The 19,636-nt window shown below is 47.8% G+C and overlaps 1 protein-coding gene across 4 annotated transcripts in view; it reads left to right on the forward strand.

Annotated features, from left to right (window-relative positions):
• The window catches only part of ARHGAP32 (Rho GTPase activating protein 32), a 251,279-nt gene that overhangs the window by 146,677 nt on the left and 84,966 nt on the right, over window positions 1–19,636 (forward strand). For all 4 annotated transcript variants that reach the window (XM_064634498.1, XM_064634496.1, XM_064634497.1 and 1 more), the window contains one exon: window positions 6,130–6,216. In XM_064634498.1, coding sequence (XP_064490568.1) covers window positions 6,130–6,216 — 87 coding nt within the window. The remainder of the gene's footprint in view (window positions 1–6,129; window positions 6,217–19,636) is intronic.

Genomic DNA, 19,636 nt, shown 5'->3' on the forward strand with positions numbered 1-19,636 from the left:
TGCCGCTCCTGACTGGCTTGGCCTTGGCCAGAGGCAGGAATTCCATCCTGGAGCCGGCTGGCACTGGCTCCACGGGACAGGGGAAGCTTCTGGCAGCTTCTAACAGAAGCCACCCCTGTAGCCCCCCTGCTACCAAAACCCAGCCACAGAAACCCCACTCCATTTGCTCTCTGGAGTGTTTCTCCCTGGCTACGTCCCAGCCCCACACCTCTGATGGGAGATGGGGTCTCACTGGATTAGTTTAATTAAAGTTTGCTTAAAGTTTACATCATTACCTGCACAGGTAATGCAGCAGGTTTGGAGTTCGGGATTAATGATCTCCTCCTTCTATTTGGAAACAGGGAGATTTGGAGGGAGAAGGAATCAAGATTATTTTCCCAGCTTACAGCTCTCATTCTCTAATTAATTATCATCTCATTATTGAGTGCCTCCCACTCTAACCTTAACTCTAATTCTATTGGTGAGGGGGATTTGTTTGGGATTTTTTCTTTTATGTTTTGTTCTCTTCTTTTTTAATCTTTTTAATTGTATTGAAGCAGTATCTGAATGGCAGCTCTCCACCATGGCTCTGTGTTACTCACATGTGATGTGTGAGAGTGAGATCAGTGTGTTCAGGGCTTTCTGAGCAGAAGTTGAAATAAATAAGTTCATAAATGAATCAAATCTACACTTCCCAGGCTTCTCACAAATGACTCTTTCATCAGGAGAGCTGGGTGGTGGAGTCACCATCACTCAGCAAACAAGGGAAACAAGGAAATGAAAGCTAAAGCTATCTAAATAAGCTCATTTTGACATCTGGGGGTCAGGGGCACAGATGTGCCCCACTGACCTTGCAAAGCCAAGTCTTACCTGGTGAGGGTTTGGCACTTCTTTATGATGCACTGATTGGAACCAGTAGAAAGCCAAAAAGTCTGCAGCTGTGCTGTATTTGCACATCAGGGACTGGCTCCTGAAAGAGGCATTAGTGACATTATTGGTGCATAATTTAGTGGCCAACAATCCTAGTCCTGGCAGCAGATTCATGTAGTGCTTCTCTTGAAATGATTCTTGCAGTTTTTAAGAGGAGCACACAAGACTCTGGCTGTGGTTGGAAGCAAAGAAATTATTTCAGGGATGTCAAAAGCTGTCTTTTAATTGTTTTTCTGCCTGTGGTCACACTGACAAGTGAAACAGGGCTGCAGCAGCTGCCTCTGGGATCTGCGGGAGGGAACGGGGCAGGTCCTGGTGCCTCCCAGGCAGGTTCACAGTCAGGCTGAAATCCTGGAGCTCCAGACAAACAAATGAGCCTCTCAAAGTCCTGCTGCTCTGCTCCAGGCTGGATGTGAGGATTATTCTTGGAGGGGGAGAAGGAGCTTCCAAAGCCACTGTGGAGAGCAGAGATGAGAGCCTTGGTTTGGATCTGGAGGAGAAATGCTCCCTCACACGTGTGCCCTGTAAAACCACTGAGCTTTGATGAGATTCTGAATGTGCCACGTCACAACTCACCCTCTGCTTTGTGGCTGTTCTGCTCTGCAGGAGAAATAACCAATAAATTACCCTCTGCAGGGGACTCCTGTAATCACTCCCCTTATCTCCCAGCTTACCAGAGCTGAGCCTCTTTGTCTCAGACATGAACTAGAGGCATTTTTAAGCTTGTCCTCCCTGTAGGATCAGTAAAGTCTTGGCCAGCAACCACAGCTCTTTTGGGTAAAATTGTATTTGAACAAGGGATGGGACTTAGTTTTGTCTCTCACAATGCCAAGGGGAAACTTGGTACTGTGAGATCCTTCATGCTCCTTCAGCCCAGCCTCCTGCTCTTGGAAGTCTTTGCTATTGTGTCTGTTAGAGTTTCTCATCATTTGGTAGATCTTTGTCTGAGGAGCTACAGCTCTTATTTGTCACCTGCACAAGCAACGTGGGGTGAGTTTGGTGGTGGAGAAAAACCTGACTGTGTTGAATTCATGTTCAGCTCTTGGTGGGTGTGTGCACAGAGGCACAGTGGAGACTCCCAAACTTGTCTGTTGCTGTGAAAAGACAAATTTGAACAATACCTTGACATTGTTGCCCAGAGAAGCTGTGGCTGCCCCATCCCTGAAAGTGTCCAAGACCAGGTTGGACAGGGCTTGGAGCAACCTGGGCTAGTGGAAGGTGTCCCTGCCCATGGCAGGGAGTGGCACAGGATGAGCTTCCAACCCAAACCATCCTGGGATTCCATGATTCTGTAATGTTTACAGCACTCTGCATTATCCATCCACCTGGTGAAGTGTGGGGTGTCCATAGGACCATCTTTAAGGCTTTCTTTGTGTGTCATAAAGTGACACTGAAAAGTTTAGGAAACCCTAAATCTCACTGCTAAAATCAGTCACAATCCCTTGGTGCAGGCCAGGCACAGATATTCCATAATAAATGAAATCAGTGGAATCTAATGCATCAGAACTGTTTGTCAGGTTCAGGAGGTTTGACAACATTTTCAGTGTGAAAAAGGAACATTTCAGATGATATGTCATAAAGTGTCATGTCTGATGCTCTGGTCAGGGATCATAAATGCTGGTTACAGATTATTCCAGCTGTCTCAGTGATCCCCACTGGGATGGGTACAGGGGTATCCTCGAGACCTGCTCTCTGCCCTGTCCTTTAAGAACACAAAAATCCATGTCCCACTTTGGAGCCAAGCACATTCTGCCCGTGAGCCATGTTTAGAGTCCACTGAGGCCAGGAGAGGGCTGTGCTTTGTGCTTGGGTTTCAAGTCAAGCCTGGGGGCAGCTGTGCTTTCCAGGATGTTCTGTTTACAAGGCATGCAGCAGCAGGAAAGGCTTTTCAGCATCAGGGCATCCATGATTTTGGAGAGAGCATTCATGTGTGTCCACTGACAGAGCAAAACACAAACTAAGCCACATGGGGAATAGGGAACATGAGTGAATATTTCATTTTGCTGCGAGGACAGTTGTGTCACAGGATAAACCCAAGGGGTTTTCCTTGTAAGCAGCTCTCTCTGTCTCTCAGTCAGCACAGAGCTGCTGTGGGAGGGCAACTGTGTTCATTGGCTTTTACAGCTTCACTCTGAAACAAGACAGTTGCAAGTGGTACAGGGGGTTTAAATGTCACTTCTCAGCACAGTGAGTTTGTCTGAGCAGGGACATGGGAGCACTGCAGTGGGGACAGACTGTGGGTGTAAAATCAGTGGCTGTGCCCCCGCAGGTCGGTGCTCAGGCAGGTGTGGGCTTTAAATGGAGCTGCTGTAACTCCGTGTCCCACACACATGGACCTCCCCGATGATTCACCTGCTATTTCGGGAGAGTTTGTGCACAGACTTGGCTTGACTCAGGTCCAGCCTCGTGTAAATCAGCCTGTGTAGAGGGGGTGATGCAACTCAACCTGTGTCTTCACTTGCCCCGTGCCTTTCTCTACCCTGTTGTACAGAACCAGTCCCTGAATGTCTTCAGGGAGCTGCTGCATTTGCACATCAGTGGTTTTGCCACCTGGCTGCTGGTTTTTGGGGTGAATGGAGCCTGGCAAAGCACAGCAGAGCCTGTGGGGATGTGTGTAAGCACTGATACACCCAGTGGAGGCAAGGCCTGGAATTCCCTTGAGGAGGTGTTTGTACCCTCAGTAAGCACAGGGGAGAGTCAAGGATGGAAAGTTTTCTCTCTGGGTAGGAAACCCACATTTAATTCATTGAATCCCAGGATGGTTTGGGCTGGAAGGGACCTTAAAGGCCACCCAGTGCCACCCCCTGCCATGGGCAGGGACACCTCCCACTAGCCCAGGTTGCTCCAAGCCCTGTCCAACCTGGCCTTGGACAGTGCCAGGGATGGGGCAGCCACAGCTTCTCTGGGCAACCTGTGCCAGGGCCTCCCCACCCTCACAGCCGACAATTCCTTCCCAATATCCCATCTATCCCTGTCCTCTGGCAGTGGGAAGCCATTCCCCCTTGTTCTGTCCCTCCATCCCTTGTCCCCAGTTCCTCTCCAGCTCTCCTGGAGCCCCTTTAGGCCCTGGAAGGGGCTCTCAGGTCTCCCTGGAGCCTTCTCTCCTGGAGGCTGAACAATCCCAGCTCTCTATCCCTAACCCTTTCCTCATAGGAGAGGTGCTCCAGCCCTCTGATCACCTTTGTGGCCCTAATTAAAGCAGAGCTCCGTGTTACCTGGCAAGCATGGAAAATCCCCCCAGAATGGATTAGCTTTCCTTTCCTGGCTGCTTTGTTATTTTTAATTTGACTGTAGTTTCAAGACTCAGTAGCACTTCAAATGTGACATTTGACAGCAAAGAATGATGGTTAAGTTGGGTGGAAGGTGCAATACAGAACTAATGGTTGTGTTTAATCACATTAATGGTAGGAATCTCCACCCTCTTATGGAGGAAAGTCACTCTTACAGATCTTTCCCATTGCCTCTTCCTGGAATGCAGTTTTTAAGTGGAATTAAGATGCTTTGGAATTAAGATTTATCTCTGGGACTGTGTTTCACACCAGCCTGGGAGGGGGAGGGAGCATGGAAATCATTCAAGCTCTTGCTGGAAGCTTTGCAGGAGGGAGAGGGGATGGGTGCAAGGAGGGACTGCCTGGGAGACAAAAAAATGAGTGTGGAGGGAAAAGAGGCCCAGGAGGAGCTGCAGCAGTGGCTGAGGAAACAGTGGCTGGGGATTCTGGGGGGAGGATTTCTGAGGGAGTAAAGATAGACCCCGATGGAGGTGACACTGAGTGGTTTCACCTGCCAGAGCTTCCCCAGAGCTTTGACACTTCCCATGTCCTTCCCTGCCTTGGCAGCCTCAGCCCAAGGCTCTGGGGTGTCCCTGGTGAGGTGCCATTGCTTCAGCTGCTCTGCACTGCTGGGCTGCAGAGGGAACAGGCACACTTGATTTAGGATATAAATTGTTTGATGGAAAAGTTGCGTTTGCTTCCCAAAAAGCAGTGCCACACGAAGTTTTACTTGCACCACCAGCATGAGGGAGTGGTCAGCATTTGCACTCATGTTTCTGACTATATTTAGTGATGCAAAAATATAATAAATTGCACAAATCTAAAAGCTTTATTTGGCCCAAAAATCTGTGTATGGCCATCAGAAGATTAGTATTCAGGGAGTTGGGCTGGTGAAGGAAGAGGCTGAATGAGCGTGCTCTGGGAACTCCTCCCAGAGAGCAGGGAGGGACTGGCAGGATGAAAAGTGAGTTCATTCAGCGTGTTGTGGTTGTTTATATGGGAGAGAACTTTGCCTCCTGTGTCCCTTTCAGGAGGTTCGTGTCTCTCATCGCCCATTTCTCCTTTTCCCTTGCTTACACTCATTAAATATGGCAACTTGGGATTCTCCTCAGTCTTTTTTTCATTTCTGCTTTCATTTGTTTCAGGGTGGGTTTTTTTTGCTCTCAGCTAATTAGGATTTTTTTACAGACTTTAAGTTTTATGTACACATTTCCTTTATTTATTTGCTTTGCAAACATTTCCTTTATTTGCTTTGCAAACAGTCTTAATTTGCTTATGATCGTCTGTAATTTCTATTTTCAGAGAAGATCATTAACCATGAGCCATTTTCAGTGTGGGATATCAAGACTAGTGACAGGACCAGAGTGCTCAAGGCTCAGTAGATGTGCAGGAATGAGACAGTTAAATCTCCTCTCACTGCTCCCAAACAGGCACATCCTGATGTTGCAGTTAATGACTCTGTATGTGATGAATGGGGCTATAAAATTCTCTGTTGGGGTGAATTGCTTGACAACACTGAAATTAGGAGATATGTTTTATTATCTAATGTCTGCCTGAACGTATAAAATAAAAAATGAATAAAATGGGGGGAAGGGGAAGCACTTTTATCTGATACATGAATATTTATAGAGGTATTTTCAGTGAACAATTAATTTTGCAGACTCTTAAGCTGGAGCTTTAATCCCTGGCTTGAGCAGTTTGCCTCCCTGTAATTGTTTTATTTTTGAACCATATTTTTATTTTTAACCTGTCAGGTGAGGTGCCACAACCCAATGGCATTGGAGGGTCTGTGTGAGCTGGGAATGCTCAATGTTTCCCCTCTGGAGCTCCAGCCCTTCCCTGATTCCCTGCTGCTCAGCATGTCGTGGCTGCTGTGCCTGCTGTGTTACCCCAAGCCTGGCCTGTCCCTGCTCACTGACCTGCTCCTTCTCTCCCTCTCTCCCTGGCCCAGCTCTCGCTCCCGGAGGAACAGAACGAAGTGACGAGGAATGGCTGTGACTCCAAGGAACTGGTCTACCTGGTGCAGATCTGCTGTCAGGTAAATGCCATGTTTTCTTCCCCAACTTATTTACAGCCTGTGTTTCATTCCACTTGCCAGCATAGCCTTGGAATATCAGGATATGACACTTTCTGTGCTGTGGGGGGGGTTTCCAGCTCTTCCCTTGCTCCAAGATGGTGCCTGTGGTAGTGCCACCAGCTCATTGTAGGAAAAGCAAAGCACTGAGGGGAGAAAAAGGACTGTGTGAAGGAAATAATCCTTCCTGGGATGAGCCCAGGGACAGGAGTGTGTGTGAGGGCAGTCTGGGGGTGGCCATGGACACCCAGACACTCCAGTGACCCCAGATGGGAGAATCCCAGCAGTGCTTTGTTCACACAGGACATGGGGATTCTTGATCTGCTCCCAGTGATGTCTCCAGACACCTGGTGTGGAATTGTGCTGTGGTGTCAGGATGCTTTGGGCAGATAAATCTGCTGCTCCATCCCATGGATTCCCCATCTCCTGATGTGTGTGAGTTTGTAAAGTGCTCCATAACAGGTAATTGTGTTTTAATGTGCTCAGTGAATCACTGTTGGTGGGAGATGCAGTGGCAGGTTCATTGCTGAGTTAATGCCTGTGTTTGGTCCTTTTCCTGGTTTTAGGGTAGCAGCTCTGTCCATGATTCACCTCCTGAGCATCCCTCCTATCACTGGGTATGGAACATTACCAGGATCACTGGGGTGTCTGTCACCTTTTCAGAGCTCCTTCAGTGGTTCTGCTGCCTCAGGTGCTCAGAGGAGTTGTGTGGGACAGGCACACCTGTGGTACCTACATTTGAACTGTGTGGGGTTGGGAATCTGCTGGATTGTCCCAGCATTGGGACACACAGATGGGGGGATTTGGAGTAGAAAGGCTCTGCTGCCCTGGCTCTGTGTGAACAGAGTGGCTGTTGTGAGAGCTGAGGAGAATCCTGCATCCTGGGGAGCAGAGGATCCTGCATGCCAAGGAGCAGAGGACCCTGCTGTGCTATGCAGGTGCAGCCTGGCCCAGCTGAGCCCCAGCAGTGTCAGTGGCACACACACACACACACACAGACACACACACAGACACACACACACATACAAACACGTGTGTACAGGTACAGAAATGTGCCCTGGGGAGAGGAGGAGAGGCTGGAAGGGGACATCACTCGGAATTGCCATTTTGGGAGTGTCTCCAGCACTGTTCTGACCGACCTGTGGCCACTTTGGCACAAACCCAGCCCTTCTCACACAGGATCCAGGCTGACAGGCAGCACAGCAGCCTCAGGGGTGGGCACAGGGCTGTGTCCCAGCCAGGAGCTGGGCAGGGAAAGGGGTTTTGCAGGGACTGGAGGAAATTGGAATGTCAGTATGTTTTGGGCCCTCCCATTTGGGATCACTCTTGGATGCTTTGCAGGATGTCTGTGAGCGTGCAGTGCAGAGGTTTCAGTGTGTGGGGACAGTGGGTGAGTTCTTGGAGAAGGCAAACCCTCCTTTGCAGGCCCTGTGCCCCAGGCCCAGCTCCTGAGAAGTTCCCTTCCCTTCTCCTCCAGTGTTTGGCTGAACTGGAATGGAAACGCTGGGAATTGGCCTCATCACTTTAAAGACTGGACACAGAACCAGCCACCTTTGTCTTCCTTTCTTTTTCCTGTTTTTCTCCTTTTCCTTGTCTTTTTCCTTTTTTCTTTTATTTTTACTTTCTTTTCTTTTTCCATTTTCCTCTTTCCCTTTTTTTCCTTTCCCTCTTTCTCTTTTTCTCTTTGTCTTTTTCTCTTTCCTCTTTTCTTCTTCCCCTTTTCCTTTCCCTTTCCATTTCCTCTGTCCTCTTTTTCTCTTCCCCTCTTTTTCTTTCCCCTTTTTCCTTTTCTCCTTTTTTCTCTTTCCCTTTTTCCTCTTTCCCTTTTCTCCTATTGTCTTATTCAGTTTTTCCTTATTTTTCCTGTATTTTCTCTTTTTTTTTTTCCCATTTTTCTTCTTTTTTAAAGTACTCCCCTGACCAGTCCTCCCTGCTCTGAGCCTGGGATTCCCCTCTCCCATGTCAGTCCACGTCCCTGTTTCTCAGATCCATAAAGAGCTGAAAAACTTGTGGCATCTGGATCCAATGACTGGGAAGGTATGGAAGGAACTGCACAGCTGAGCATCATTCCTGCCCTGGGAGACACTTTCCCCCTGACATCCCGGGGCCTCTCCCAGTGTCCAGGGAAAGATTCCATTCCGTCAGGCTTTGGAGCCCTGCAGTGTCTGCCTGGATTTGGCTCCACATGAGACCCCAGTGGAGGTGTGAAATAGCTCATGGAATGATGGGGCAGTGGGGTGGGATTTTGGCAAGACACAGCTGGGTCGGGCCAAAAGCCCTGGAGGAAGGGGAAAAGAGCCTGAAAACCAAATTTGACTTTATTCACCCTGGATGTGCTTCCAGAGTTGGTGTCCAGCCATTGCAGCATGTCCTGGGTTGCTCACATGGACACAGGCAGTTCTGGTATTGAGGTTAAATCCACACAAATGTAGAAGCTTTTGGATATCTGTGATTTGGTGCAAATACAGAGAGGGTGTTTGCCACCCTGGCAGCTGTAGGTTCCAGAGCTGAGAGGAACAAGCTAAAGCCACAGTTCTGGGGTTGAAGGTACTGCCCTGCTGGGCCCTGCCTGGTGTGGGCTGGGCAGATCCCCCCTGTGTTTGTGGGTCACACAGAGCTGTGTCCTCTGGCACTTCACCTGCAGCTCTGCACCCAAAGCCTTCAAACAGATGTTCCAACCAGCCCAGCCTGGGCTGTGCTTGGCAGGGCACAGCCCCTTCCCCTGAGCAGTCCTGCCCCACTCCTCCCCAGCTGCAAGGACAGCTTTAGTGCCCATGAAGAGAATTAGTGTGTGAGGCCTATTCTGCAAAACCTTCCCAGATAAGGTTTGAAAAACATTCTTTAGGAGGTGTATTTGTGACACTTTCTGCTGCAAGTCAGCTCATGAAATCCAAGCTTTGTGTGAGCTCCAGAGGGGGGTTAAGTCTCTGTTCATCTTTTCTTCTACTTACAAACCTCAAAAAATTAATCCACTTTATTGGCTCTTAAGAAGAAGTGGGAATATATGCAGAGATGTTCCAAGTGTTTCAGAAAAGGGGAGAGACAGGATCCTTCTTTTGATTCTTTTGGACAAATTTAAACATGAAAACAGAAGTAGGGAATTAAATCTTATTGGAAAGAGCTGATGATGGAGGGGTTTGTTTGGTTTGGTTTTTTTTAGACCAATGTAGGTGGATTTTCCTTTTCTTCCAAGTAAAATTGCACTGATTAATTTCTAGAAAAGAAATTCTGTGAAAAGATTGCTGCTATTAAAATAAAAAGATAAATCCTGGGAGGGTGGTGTGAGGACTGTCCCTGTGAACACTCTGAAGCCTGGAAACAGTAATTAGAACCCTTAACTATCCCTGTGGGCCCTGAAGGGGGGATGTCTGAGACCTGTAGGAATTCCTGCTGTACCTGTGGCTGGGAAGGTCCATGCAGAGTGTTTGCCATCCTTGGGAAGTTCCATGGGGATAAGCAAAGAACTTACATGGTCTGTGCCACATTTCAAAGGGGTTATTTTGTGTGTGGAGAATAAATCAGCACAAGTCAGAGCCTGCAAAAAGGCTGGAATGGGCTAATCCAGCCCAGCTTGGTTGTAAGAGAGGCTGAAAATCGGCCTTTTGGATGTTTTTGGGTTGGTTTGTCTGATATTACAGCAACTGCCTGTATATGTGTTTAAATATTGCAACAGAAGTCTAGGCTTTTTTGTTCTGACAAATGGAAGAAAAATAGAAAGCATAAAGTGAGATCTGTGGTGTTTCAACACCTCAGACATCGTTTTTGGTGACATTTGGAATGGCAGGGGGAGAAGCAGGGCCTGGTTGTGAGGATGTTCACGGTCTGAGACAGACCTTAACCTGCAGCCATCTCCCGTGGTTTTTGTTTCCCATTTCCATACTCACAGGGACATTGCTGAGACAGAACTGACAGGCCCTGGCGGCCAGAGATGTCAGACTGTGCAAGATGGGTAACAAAATCCTGGTGCTAGACCTGCTGATGGACCCTTAAACTCAGCCTGACTCTGAGCTCAGAGCCCAGCCCACCTTCCCTGCCCCTGCTTTCCATGGAATACTGCCAGTGTCCTGCAAAGGAAGCCTGTTTCAGCTCCAGGTGGATTTCTAAGGCTGTTCTCAAAGCAGGAACTCGTGGGCCAAGCAAGGATTCTCCTCTTTGTGCTCCCATTCCCATCCCCTGTGGCAGGGAGCTGGGCCAGGCCTGGCTGTGGCACAGGATGCCCAGTGCTCTGCCCCGTTCCTGGTTTTTGTCCCTGCTGTCTGGGCTGGGCTGGCTTTGCTGGATGGAATCAGGGCTCTGATGCACCGGACAAAGACATTTCCCAACCCTCTGCCTGGCAGGAGATTCCCACCAGATTTCTCCTGTTGGGAGAACAGGATTTGCACAGCTCCAAAGGCATCCCTGTCCAGCATTCCCTGGCTGCAGCAGTGAGTGTTCCAAGTGGAGGGCATGCTGGAAAAATGGGCTCCCAGGAGGAAGAGCAGCCAGGAATCCCCATCCCTGGTGCTTTGGGGGAGAGCAGGGTGGAGGGGATTGTCACAGAGGCCAATCAGCTACTCAGAGGAGTGACATCCCAAGTGTGGTTTGCTGGGTCTGGCTGCCTGTGATAGTCCAGGCTGAAACCACAAACTGCTTGCACCAGGATTTTTGAGTCAAATACTCAAAAATATGGTTGGTTTTTTTGTCTTAAAGGCTTGCTCTTTAATTTATTAATAGTTTCTGATTGAAGCTCAAACACCCGGAGAGCAGTAAGTGCTACAAACATTCCTCCTGTGAAAAGCTCTTCAATCAGTTGATTCTGAGGGACAGATTCTAACACACATATATTCCTGTGTGTGTTTAATATAAATATAAAAATATATATAGAGAAAAGCTGGTCACATCTTTGTTAATGGGATATGTCTGTGTGGAGCGTCCAGGCTGGATCCTACCCAGTGCAAAATCTGTTTTCAGAATGTGTGTTGACCTCCTTCTCCATTTTTGATAGAGGATTTTCTGCCTTTATTTAAAGATTATGCTGAACAAAAGCAGTTGCTGTGTCCTTTTATTGAGCAGTAAATTCAGGTAAAGGTTCACATGGTGCAGCCACCATCCCACCCCCTTCTTCAAGGCCACGTTGGATGGGGTTGGAGCAGCCTGGTCTGGTGGAAGGTGTCCCTGCCCATGGCAGGGGAAGGAATGAGATGAGCTTTAAGGTCCCTTCCAACCTAAACCATCCTGGGATTCTGGGATTCTTCCCCCTGAGGTCTCATGTCCCTGTAGCTGCTGGATGAACCCTGGGAGTGCTCAGCAGGGCTCAGGAGAGTTGCTCTGCTTTAAAATGCATTCAGATGCTGGTCACCATCATGGCCTTTCCCCCGAGCTTGTTCTCTGTTCTTCTTTTCTGACACTTGGCACCACTTGCCTGCAGGTGAGAGACATGGAACCCCCACCCACAATTTGCCATGAGTTCAGTGCCTCACGTGCTTGGGGGTGTTTGGGAAGAGAATCATGGAAAGTTTGGGTTGGAAGGACGTTAAAGCTCATCCAGTCCCACCCCCTGCCATGAGCAGGGACACCTTCCACTAGCCCAGGTTGCTCCAACCTGGCCTTGGACACTTTCAGGGATGGGGCAGCCACAGCTTCTCTGGGCCACAAATATTGGGTATTTCTTTATAAGTCCCCAAAACCTTTTTAAAAGCTGCCATGACCTTTCTGGTTTGAATGTTCCTGCCCTGTCCTTCCAGATGTTCACACATGTTGAAACCTCTTTTCCCAGCTTAGGAGGGCTGGTTTATGTTAGGCAAGAGAAAGCAGCAGAATTCCTTGTTTCCACAGTGCTGATCCATCACTCCATGTTCTGCTCCAGTGGTGGATCTGAGGTCACACACCCTGTGCCTTCTGCTCTCAGGGGTAGTAAATAAAACTGAAGTGACAATAGGAATGTGAATTAATAAGGAATGCATGGGGCTGGCAGCCTGCAGAGAGTGCAGGAGGGGCCAAATCCAAGGTGTGGTGTCTTTGGAACACCTAGCTCTGCTCCAGGCTCTTGGAAAGTCAGCTGGCATCTGATGGGAGGAGAGTTGGTGTAGAATTGTATCTGAACTGCATAATTAACATGTAACTGTAGCTGGTGTGATGATAGTAAAGGGTAAATTCATTCAGTAACCGGGTAATAATGATTAAGGAGAAGGATGTGATTGACTGGGTTTGGAGTTTTCCCACAGAGTTGGATCACACAGCACTCACACCCAGCAGGATCAGCACTGAGCTGGGCTGTGTCCTGTTCCAAAAGCAAGTTCACTGTGCCCTCTGCTCAGCCTGGGCTTTGCTCTGTGATCCTTAATTCACAAACAGAATCCCAGAATGGCTGAGGTTGGAAAAGCCCTCCCAGCCCATGGATCCCCCCTGTGCCCGATGCCCCCCTTGTCCCCCAGCCCAGAGCACTGAGTCCCAAGCCCAGGCCTTCCTTGGACACCTCCAGGGCTGGGGACTCCAAACCTCCCTGGGCAGCTCCTGCCAATGTTTAACAACCCTTGCCAGGCAGAAATTCCTTCTCGTGTCCAACCTGAGCCTCCCCTGGCACAGCTGGAGGCCCTTCCCTCTTGTCCTGTTCAGACACATCACCATAGGGCAGTTTGAGGTAAAGAGGATTTTTGTCCCATTGTAGTTCTAAGGTAGAGAGGATTTTTGTCTCCTTGCCTTTGCTGCCCTTTATTCCCAAGTGCACAGTCAGGCAGGATGTGTGCACAGGGATCCAGGAGATGGGAAGGCTTCCAGGAGTTCAGCCATTCTCCTGCTTTGTCCCTTTGCAGTGGATTTGTGCTCTCTGGGGCTGTGGACTGCGAATGCAGACGTTAACTCTTGTTTCCTGTGCTGCACAGGAGGGTGTCAGGAATCCAGGAACAGCATCTGTGTGTCGTGGGGCTCTGGGGTTTCGTTGCCCAGCTTTTGGGACTGGTTCTTCATCCCCAGCTGTGGAGCAGATTCATTGCTCCTCTGTGTAAATCTGTCTGGTAATGAGAGGAAAAATTACTGTAGTACTTAAACTTTGGTCTTTAATTTCTCCATTCATGGCTCTCTTTGTTCTGGTTTGGGTTTTTTCTCTTTAATTATTTAAATATGCACTGTGAAGGACACAAGGGCAGCTCTTTATTTTCTTGACTCTGGATGCATGAGATACAAACCCAGGGTTTTAGCCTTGTGTGGATTTTGAATTGAATAATTTATTTATAGAGTGACATTGCAGAAATAAGTACTCCCATGAAACTGTTGGTGCTAAAGCACATTCCTGCAGCAGGTGCAAGTGTAGGTGCATTTCAAGCTGTCAGAGACACACCAGAGACGGGGACTTTCTGTGCTCTGTGTTGTGGCTTCAGCTTAAATTCCAGTAGGGAAATGGTCTGGTGGATTTATGTGAGGGTGTTTTTTGCTGTGGAAATAGGGTATCTGAAAATAAGCACCACAAATAAGACCTCACCAAAGACCCCCCCAGACTCCTGTTGGACTGAGCTGAAGGGGAATGGTGAGTGATAAATTGTACCTTCCTCTGCTCTTCAGATGGTTTTCCCTGATGGAAACCTGCAGCTGAAGGGAAAGGCCAGGGCAGCCCTGCTCTGGGGAGGGAGAGTGATTTCTCAGAATAAAGTGCAGTATCACATGGCTGTGCTGCCCTGGAAGGTTTTTAAGCAGCAGAAGCTCTCACAATTCCATGGGAGTTTGTTCATGTCGTGTCCTTTGGGCACTTTGCCTTCAGGAGGAAAATGAGCCCGGAATTAGAGCTCACTCTGCTTGTCCCCAGAGTGTGTCCTGGGAGCTCTGGAGCAAAAGTGACAGTCACTGCTGCAATCCAAGGGGACAGGGCAGTGCTTGTGGTTTCCTTCTGTGAGTAATGAGTCCTGGCAGGGCTGCTCATCATCTCCTGGTGCTTTGCAGGCAAGGCTGGGCCTGGCCACAAATTGAAGGGGACAGTTGGGCTGTGCTACAGAGACACTGGATGCTGCCCCAGCACTGAGCAAGTGTAAATCTGCAGCTAAAATTGACTTGTTTGACAACTCTTCCAAGAGCTAGGCTTGGTGCAAATCCAGAATAAGAGCAGGATTGTGGTGGATGGGCTGTTTTTCTCAGCTGCCTTGATGTTTATTCCCTGTGGAGAAGTTTAACAGTCATGCATCTTTAACAGCAGATTTCCAGGACTGTCAGTTGGGGAAGTTGAATCTGTTAGGACACATCATCTGAAGCAGTTTCATCCTGTCCCATCCTGTGCAGGCTGTAGAGTTGCTTTGATCAACAAGTGCTGTTGGATGTCAGGGGGGTGAGGAGGCACCAGGGCCAAGGTGTGCAGTTGTGATGCTCAGCCCCAGTGCAGGTGAAATTCATGGACCTTGGAAGAGCATCTGCACTTCCAAATAATACACCCATTGGATATGAAATGTAAGGCAAGAAGGTTAGTAAAGAATATTTGTAAAAAGGGCCTCTCAAGGCACAGAAACCATGTCAAAATAAATAACATGGAGGGACAGAATCACCGAGTCACAGAGTCATTTGGGTGGGCAAAGATCTCCAGGATCTTCAGTCCAGCTATTCCCCAGCTCTGCCAAGGCCTCCACTGATCCATGTCCCTGAGCCCCACAGCGACATGGCTTTTGAACTCTTTTAGGGATGGTGACTCCAGCACTGCCTGGGCTGGACAACCCTCTCCAATAAAAATTTTTCCCTGATATCCAACCTAAACCTGGCACAACTTGAGTCTGTTTCCTCTTGTCCTAAAGACACTTTAGTGGTAAATCAAAAGTGCATCATTTTCGTTGTTTGCAGCAAATATTTGCTGTTACTGAGCAAAGTGTCAAAATACTAATTCCAACTGTTGTAATTCCAACAGTTTTCCAAAGTTATGTCCTGCGAGTTACACTGAGGGCACCTTGATCATTAAACTGATATTCTGAAGAGAATTTGTAATTAAGTTTGGGTATAAAATTACTGAGGTGATGAGTGCCACTGTTTCCTCAGTAACTAGAGGTGCTTTGTCCAGCTGGGTTAGAACTGGCTGCTAAACTAAAAATAAGTTGTGTTTTAGAGGAATCAGTGGCAGAATTCTCAAGGGGAGCATGAACTGAGCTTGCTCCTTAATCCTTGGGGCTCTCCCAGAGCTCCAGAGCAGGTTTGGGCCCCAGTTTGTTAAAAACCACAGAGCAGATGTCTCTTGTCACTCTGAGTTGTGTAACCTGTCACACACTGACCTAGTTCAGCCAGCACCAAGGGTCCAACTCCTGGAGCAAGATTTACACCTGGAGCATGAAACAACTCGGAATCAGCACAGTGTGAACTCCCTGCTGGGAATTTGTGAGCTCAGGAATGGAGGCCAGGAGCCTTGAGCTTCCCAAGCTGTGGGTGTGCAACAGGCAGAATTATAAACTGATGTTTTCCAGGATTGTAGAGCAGGTTTGCCACCAAGGGCTCGGGCTTTGACACATAAAAAGGGTGCATTTTTGACTCATCTGTGAGTGTAAAACACTCTTATTTCAAATATTGTGTTTTGCCTTTGTAAAGACCTACCAGGGGTATTGGACATTGAAGATGCTCTGTCTTCAGTGTTCCAGGTCTTGGCACCACTTTTCAGTGTTTCTCCTTAAAACTGATGCCAAAACATCAGCTGGTTTTCTGTTAACAAAACTTCTCCAGGGCTGCTTCTGTTTCTTGTGCTTTCGAAATAGGGTTTCACCCTTCTGAGCTCTCTCCTTGAGTCCTGGTCAGCTCCATCTCTCACAGCAATGCTTCTACACCTTTTCCCTTGAAATACTCATGTTTTTCTCTCTCTAACCCTGCCCAGAGACATTTCTTACCATGTGAGTGATATTTTCCAAACACTGGGAATGTTGCTTCATTCTGAGATGTGAGGATGAAGGGGGCTGGAAGGAAGCAGGGGCAGATACAAGGGAGCTGCAGAGAGACTGTTCACAAGGGCCTGGAGGGACAGGATGGGGGAATGCTTCCCACTGCCAGAGGGCAGGGTTAGGTGGGAGATTGGGAAGAAATCCTTCCCTGGGAGGGTGGGGAGGCCCTGGCACAGGTTGCCCAGAGAAGCTGTGGCTGCCCCATCCCTGGGAGTGTCCAAGGCCAGGTTGGAGCAACGTGGGACAGTGGAAGGTGTCCCTGCCCATGGCAGGGGGTGGACTGGGATGGGCTTTAATGTCCCTTCCAACCCAAACCATTCTGAGATTTTCTTTGCTGGTTTTAATCACCTCAGGAAAGTAATTTTCAAAGAGTTTTTTGTTTGGTTTTGTTTATTTTATTTTAAAGCCCAGCAGTGCTTACTTTGATGGAACTCCGTCTCTTCTCTAAGTGCAGAGTAGTTTATAGCACATCTGGGAGTTGTATTTAATCCCTACAACGTCCATATAACCATTTGTAACTATATATGCATTCATACATTCCCTCCTTGGCTTGCCACCTGGAGGATGGTGGAATTTTAGTTCTCATCCCTGAGCAGTTGGTGTGTGGCTTTGAAGGGTTTCTTTTGTGGCTCTGAGCTCCTGTTGGGTCATTCCTTTAATTTTCTGGAGTGCAGCAAAGCCCCCCCACGCTGTGCCCTCCCCTTCACCCCGTGTCTCTGTGTGACCTGCTGCTCCCAGGGTGTAATTTTACTGGAGAGATGATTGATATGGAATTGTTTAAATTAGAACATGTCAGGAGGGCAGGGGTTTCACTCACATGTCATCCTGGAAATCCTGGTTCCAGTTCAGGAGGGAATGTCAGACTGCCAGTCAGAAACAGGGAGGAAAGATGGGCTTAAGGGTTTCTTGGTGTGCTCCTGTTCCTCTGTACCTGCCCAGAACCACTTCCCAGCGAAGCCTGAGCCAAATGTTTGCCCTCTGCTTGTTTGTGGCAAAGCTGCTCTGCTTTGGGAGGTCATGGCTTGTGGCAACTTCTCACCCAGAGAACCACACCCACCTGGTCAGGGAGAGCTTCCAAAATGGGTGAGAACCAGCAGGGATGACACTGCTGGAGCTCAGCCCAGGTCCTGGGCAGCCCTGGGTGAGTTTGGTGCTCCTATCTGTAATTGGAATCCAGGAAGTCTCATTTTTAGGGGAGAAAAGCTGCAGTGGTTTCCATTAAAATATCCTTTTTTTCCTGCTGATTGCAATTATTTGATAATAAACTGATAATTAATGCTGAGAGATTATTCTGTGGAATAAGGCTAATAAGGGTTCACCACATAAGTATACTAAATTTCCCCCTCTGCTTTCTGCCTCCTGCTTTGGCTGTATATATGTTCCCCTTATCCTATGCTAGTTGGTCCCTTGTTTCCAGGTGCAGTGCTGAAGTTTTAGTGTTTCATTCAGAAGTAAAGTAGCTCTGTGTTTCCTTAGTGCAAACTGCATTTAACTTGAAAGATTTATAATTTCCTTCAAGTTACAATAACACACCAGAAGTCATGGAGTCACCCAGCTCCAAACACTTCCTGGGTGAACTCCAAGGGCTGGATTTTATTAGCCCTGCTTTTCTGTTTTGACTACATTTCCAAACCATTTTCCAGCGTGACTTGAAATAGGAAAGGGCTGAAGGGTCAGGCTGGAATAACATAGGGAGCCCGAGCCCCAGCCAGCTGTGGGAGTCCCCCCATGGCAGAGTTAACCTCTCCTGGTGGGTGCTGCTGCTTTTCCAGCCATTTAATCCGGGGGGTTTTCTTACCATGGGGTCAAACTGAAGTGACTTTTGCCAGAGACTTTCATCTCATTTTCTGGTCTCCCTCTCCACATGGACAACAAGGTTCAGGAGAGCATCCATGTGATCTCTCTGAGGAAATAAGCATTTGAACCAGAAAAGAAAGGTCTATCCCAGTCTTAAAATAAATAAATCTGAAGTGCTACAGAGCAAACAGACTGTGGGGCAGGAAGGTTGTGTTTGCTGGAGCTCAGTGACACCCTGGGATTGATGGACCAGAAAGGGGACCTGTGTGCTCAGATGGACACAGATCCAGCTGGAAATGTTTTTTTTTTTTACATAGTGAGGAGATTTATAAATCTTTATTACAAAATTTCAGCATGTAAGTTCTGTGAATTGCTGGTGCCACAAATACTGCCAACAGCAGAACCTCTCCTGTGCTGGAGGTGCCCCTGAGTGTTCAGGGCACAGCAGGAAGAGTTGCCTCTGCCAGGTGCCAAGTGGAAACAGTTAAATGCACATAAAAATATTCCTGTGTGGAACTGGCCCTGACTTATGGGAGCCTCACTTAGGAGTATGATTTTTGTACTGATAATTGAGGTGTTTAAGAGGTGAGGGAGCAACGATGGGATTTTAACTCTGGGAATTAAAATGCAAGGGATGGTTTAAATACCTTCCTCTTTAATTTGCAGTAAGTAATGTCTGTCTGTTAGTAATTAAATTCTCACTGAGCTGCAGGAGTTGTGCTGTGTTGGGCTTGGGAAGAACAGGAACGGGGAGTGACAGTGCTGCTCTTCCCGAGTCTCCCAGGGCTGAGTGGAGCTTTAGGGAATGTGTGAACTGCTCCTGGCTGGGGCTGCTCATCATCCTCCCGAGGCCATTTGATCAGCAGAGCTAAAAATACTGCTCCTGGAGCTGGAGCTGGAGCTGGAGCTGTGCATCCCTGTCCCTCCCAATCTCCTCTCGCTCCGCAGGAAGCCCGGGGAGCTCGGCGGCCTCGGGGTGATGGTTTTGCTGATGGAGGGTTCAGATCTTGCCTCACTGCAAATTCAGTCATCAGCTCAGGAATCTCGGAACGTTTTTTTGAGCGTGACATTTCTTCTTGCTTTGATAATCGGAAAAATACCGGGAGCTCTGTGCAGTGGGCTGAGATCTCGCCAGGCTTTCCTCACACATTCAGTCCTGCCCAGCAGAGTAAGGGAGAGCAGAGCAGCTGGAAGAAGAGCAGGAATTAACCCAGATTTTCCATTTTGTGAGAAATTCCAGATTTGACATGATGCTTTTCATTGTGAACATGTGTGTGAATTGAAATTCCAAAATATCTTTGATTTTGTTCAAAAGAGACTTGGTTTTTTTGTCAGTGGTCAATTTTTCCTTTTAAAGATCATGAAACTATTTTATGGTATTATTAAAATCTTCATTTGGTATTTGATTTTTGTATTTTAATGAAATTTGTCACACCCAAGTTTGTAATTGAAGGTCTGAATTTGGGAAATCACTTCACCTTGTGCTTACCTTCCCCTCTTTCTTATGTCCCACCGGAATGAGGGGTTTAAGCTTCTCTAAATCAGGACCATTAACAGTTAAATAAATGAACAGTAATTATTGAATTGGAAAATTAGAGGCTGATCAAAAATTTATTTGAGCAACAGTTTATGGAAATCATGAAAAACGTGCAGAAGGTATTTCTGCCATATGGATGTGAAGTGCCCGGAGCAACAGGAATGTTGAGCTTTGCTAGAAA

This window comes from Pseudopipra pipra, chromosome 23, assembly GCF_036250125.1.
Source record: "Pseudopipra pipra isolate bDixPip1 chromosome 23, bDixPip1.hap1, whole genome shotgun sequence".
Lineage (NCBI taxonomy): Eukaryota > Metazoa > Chordata > Aves > Passeriformes > Pipridae > Pseudopipra > Pseudopipra pipra.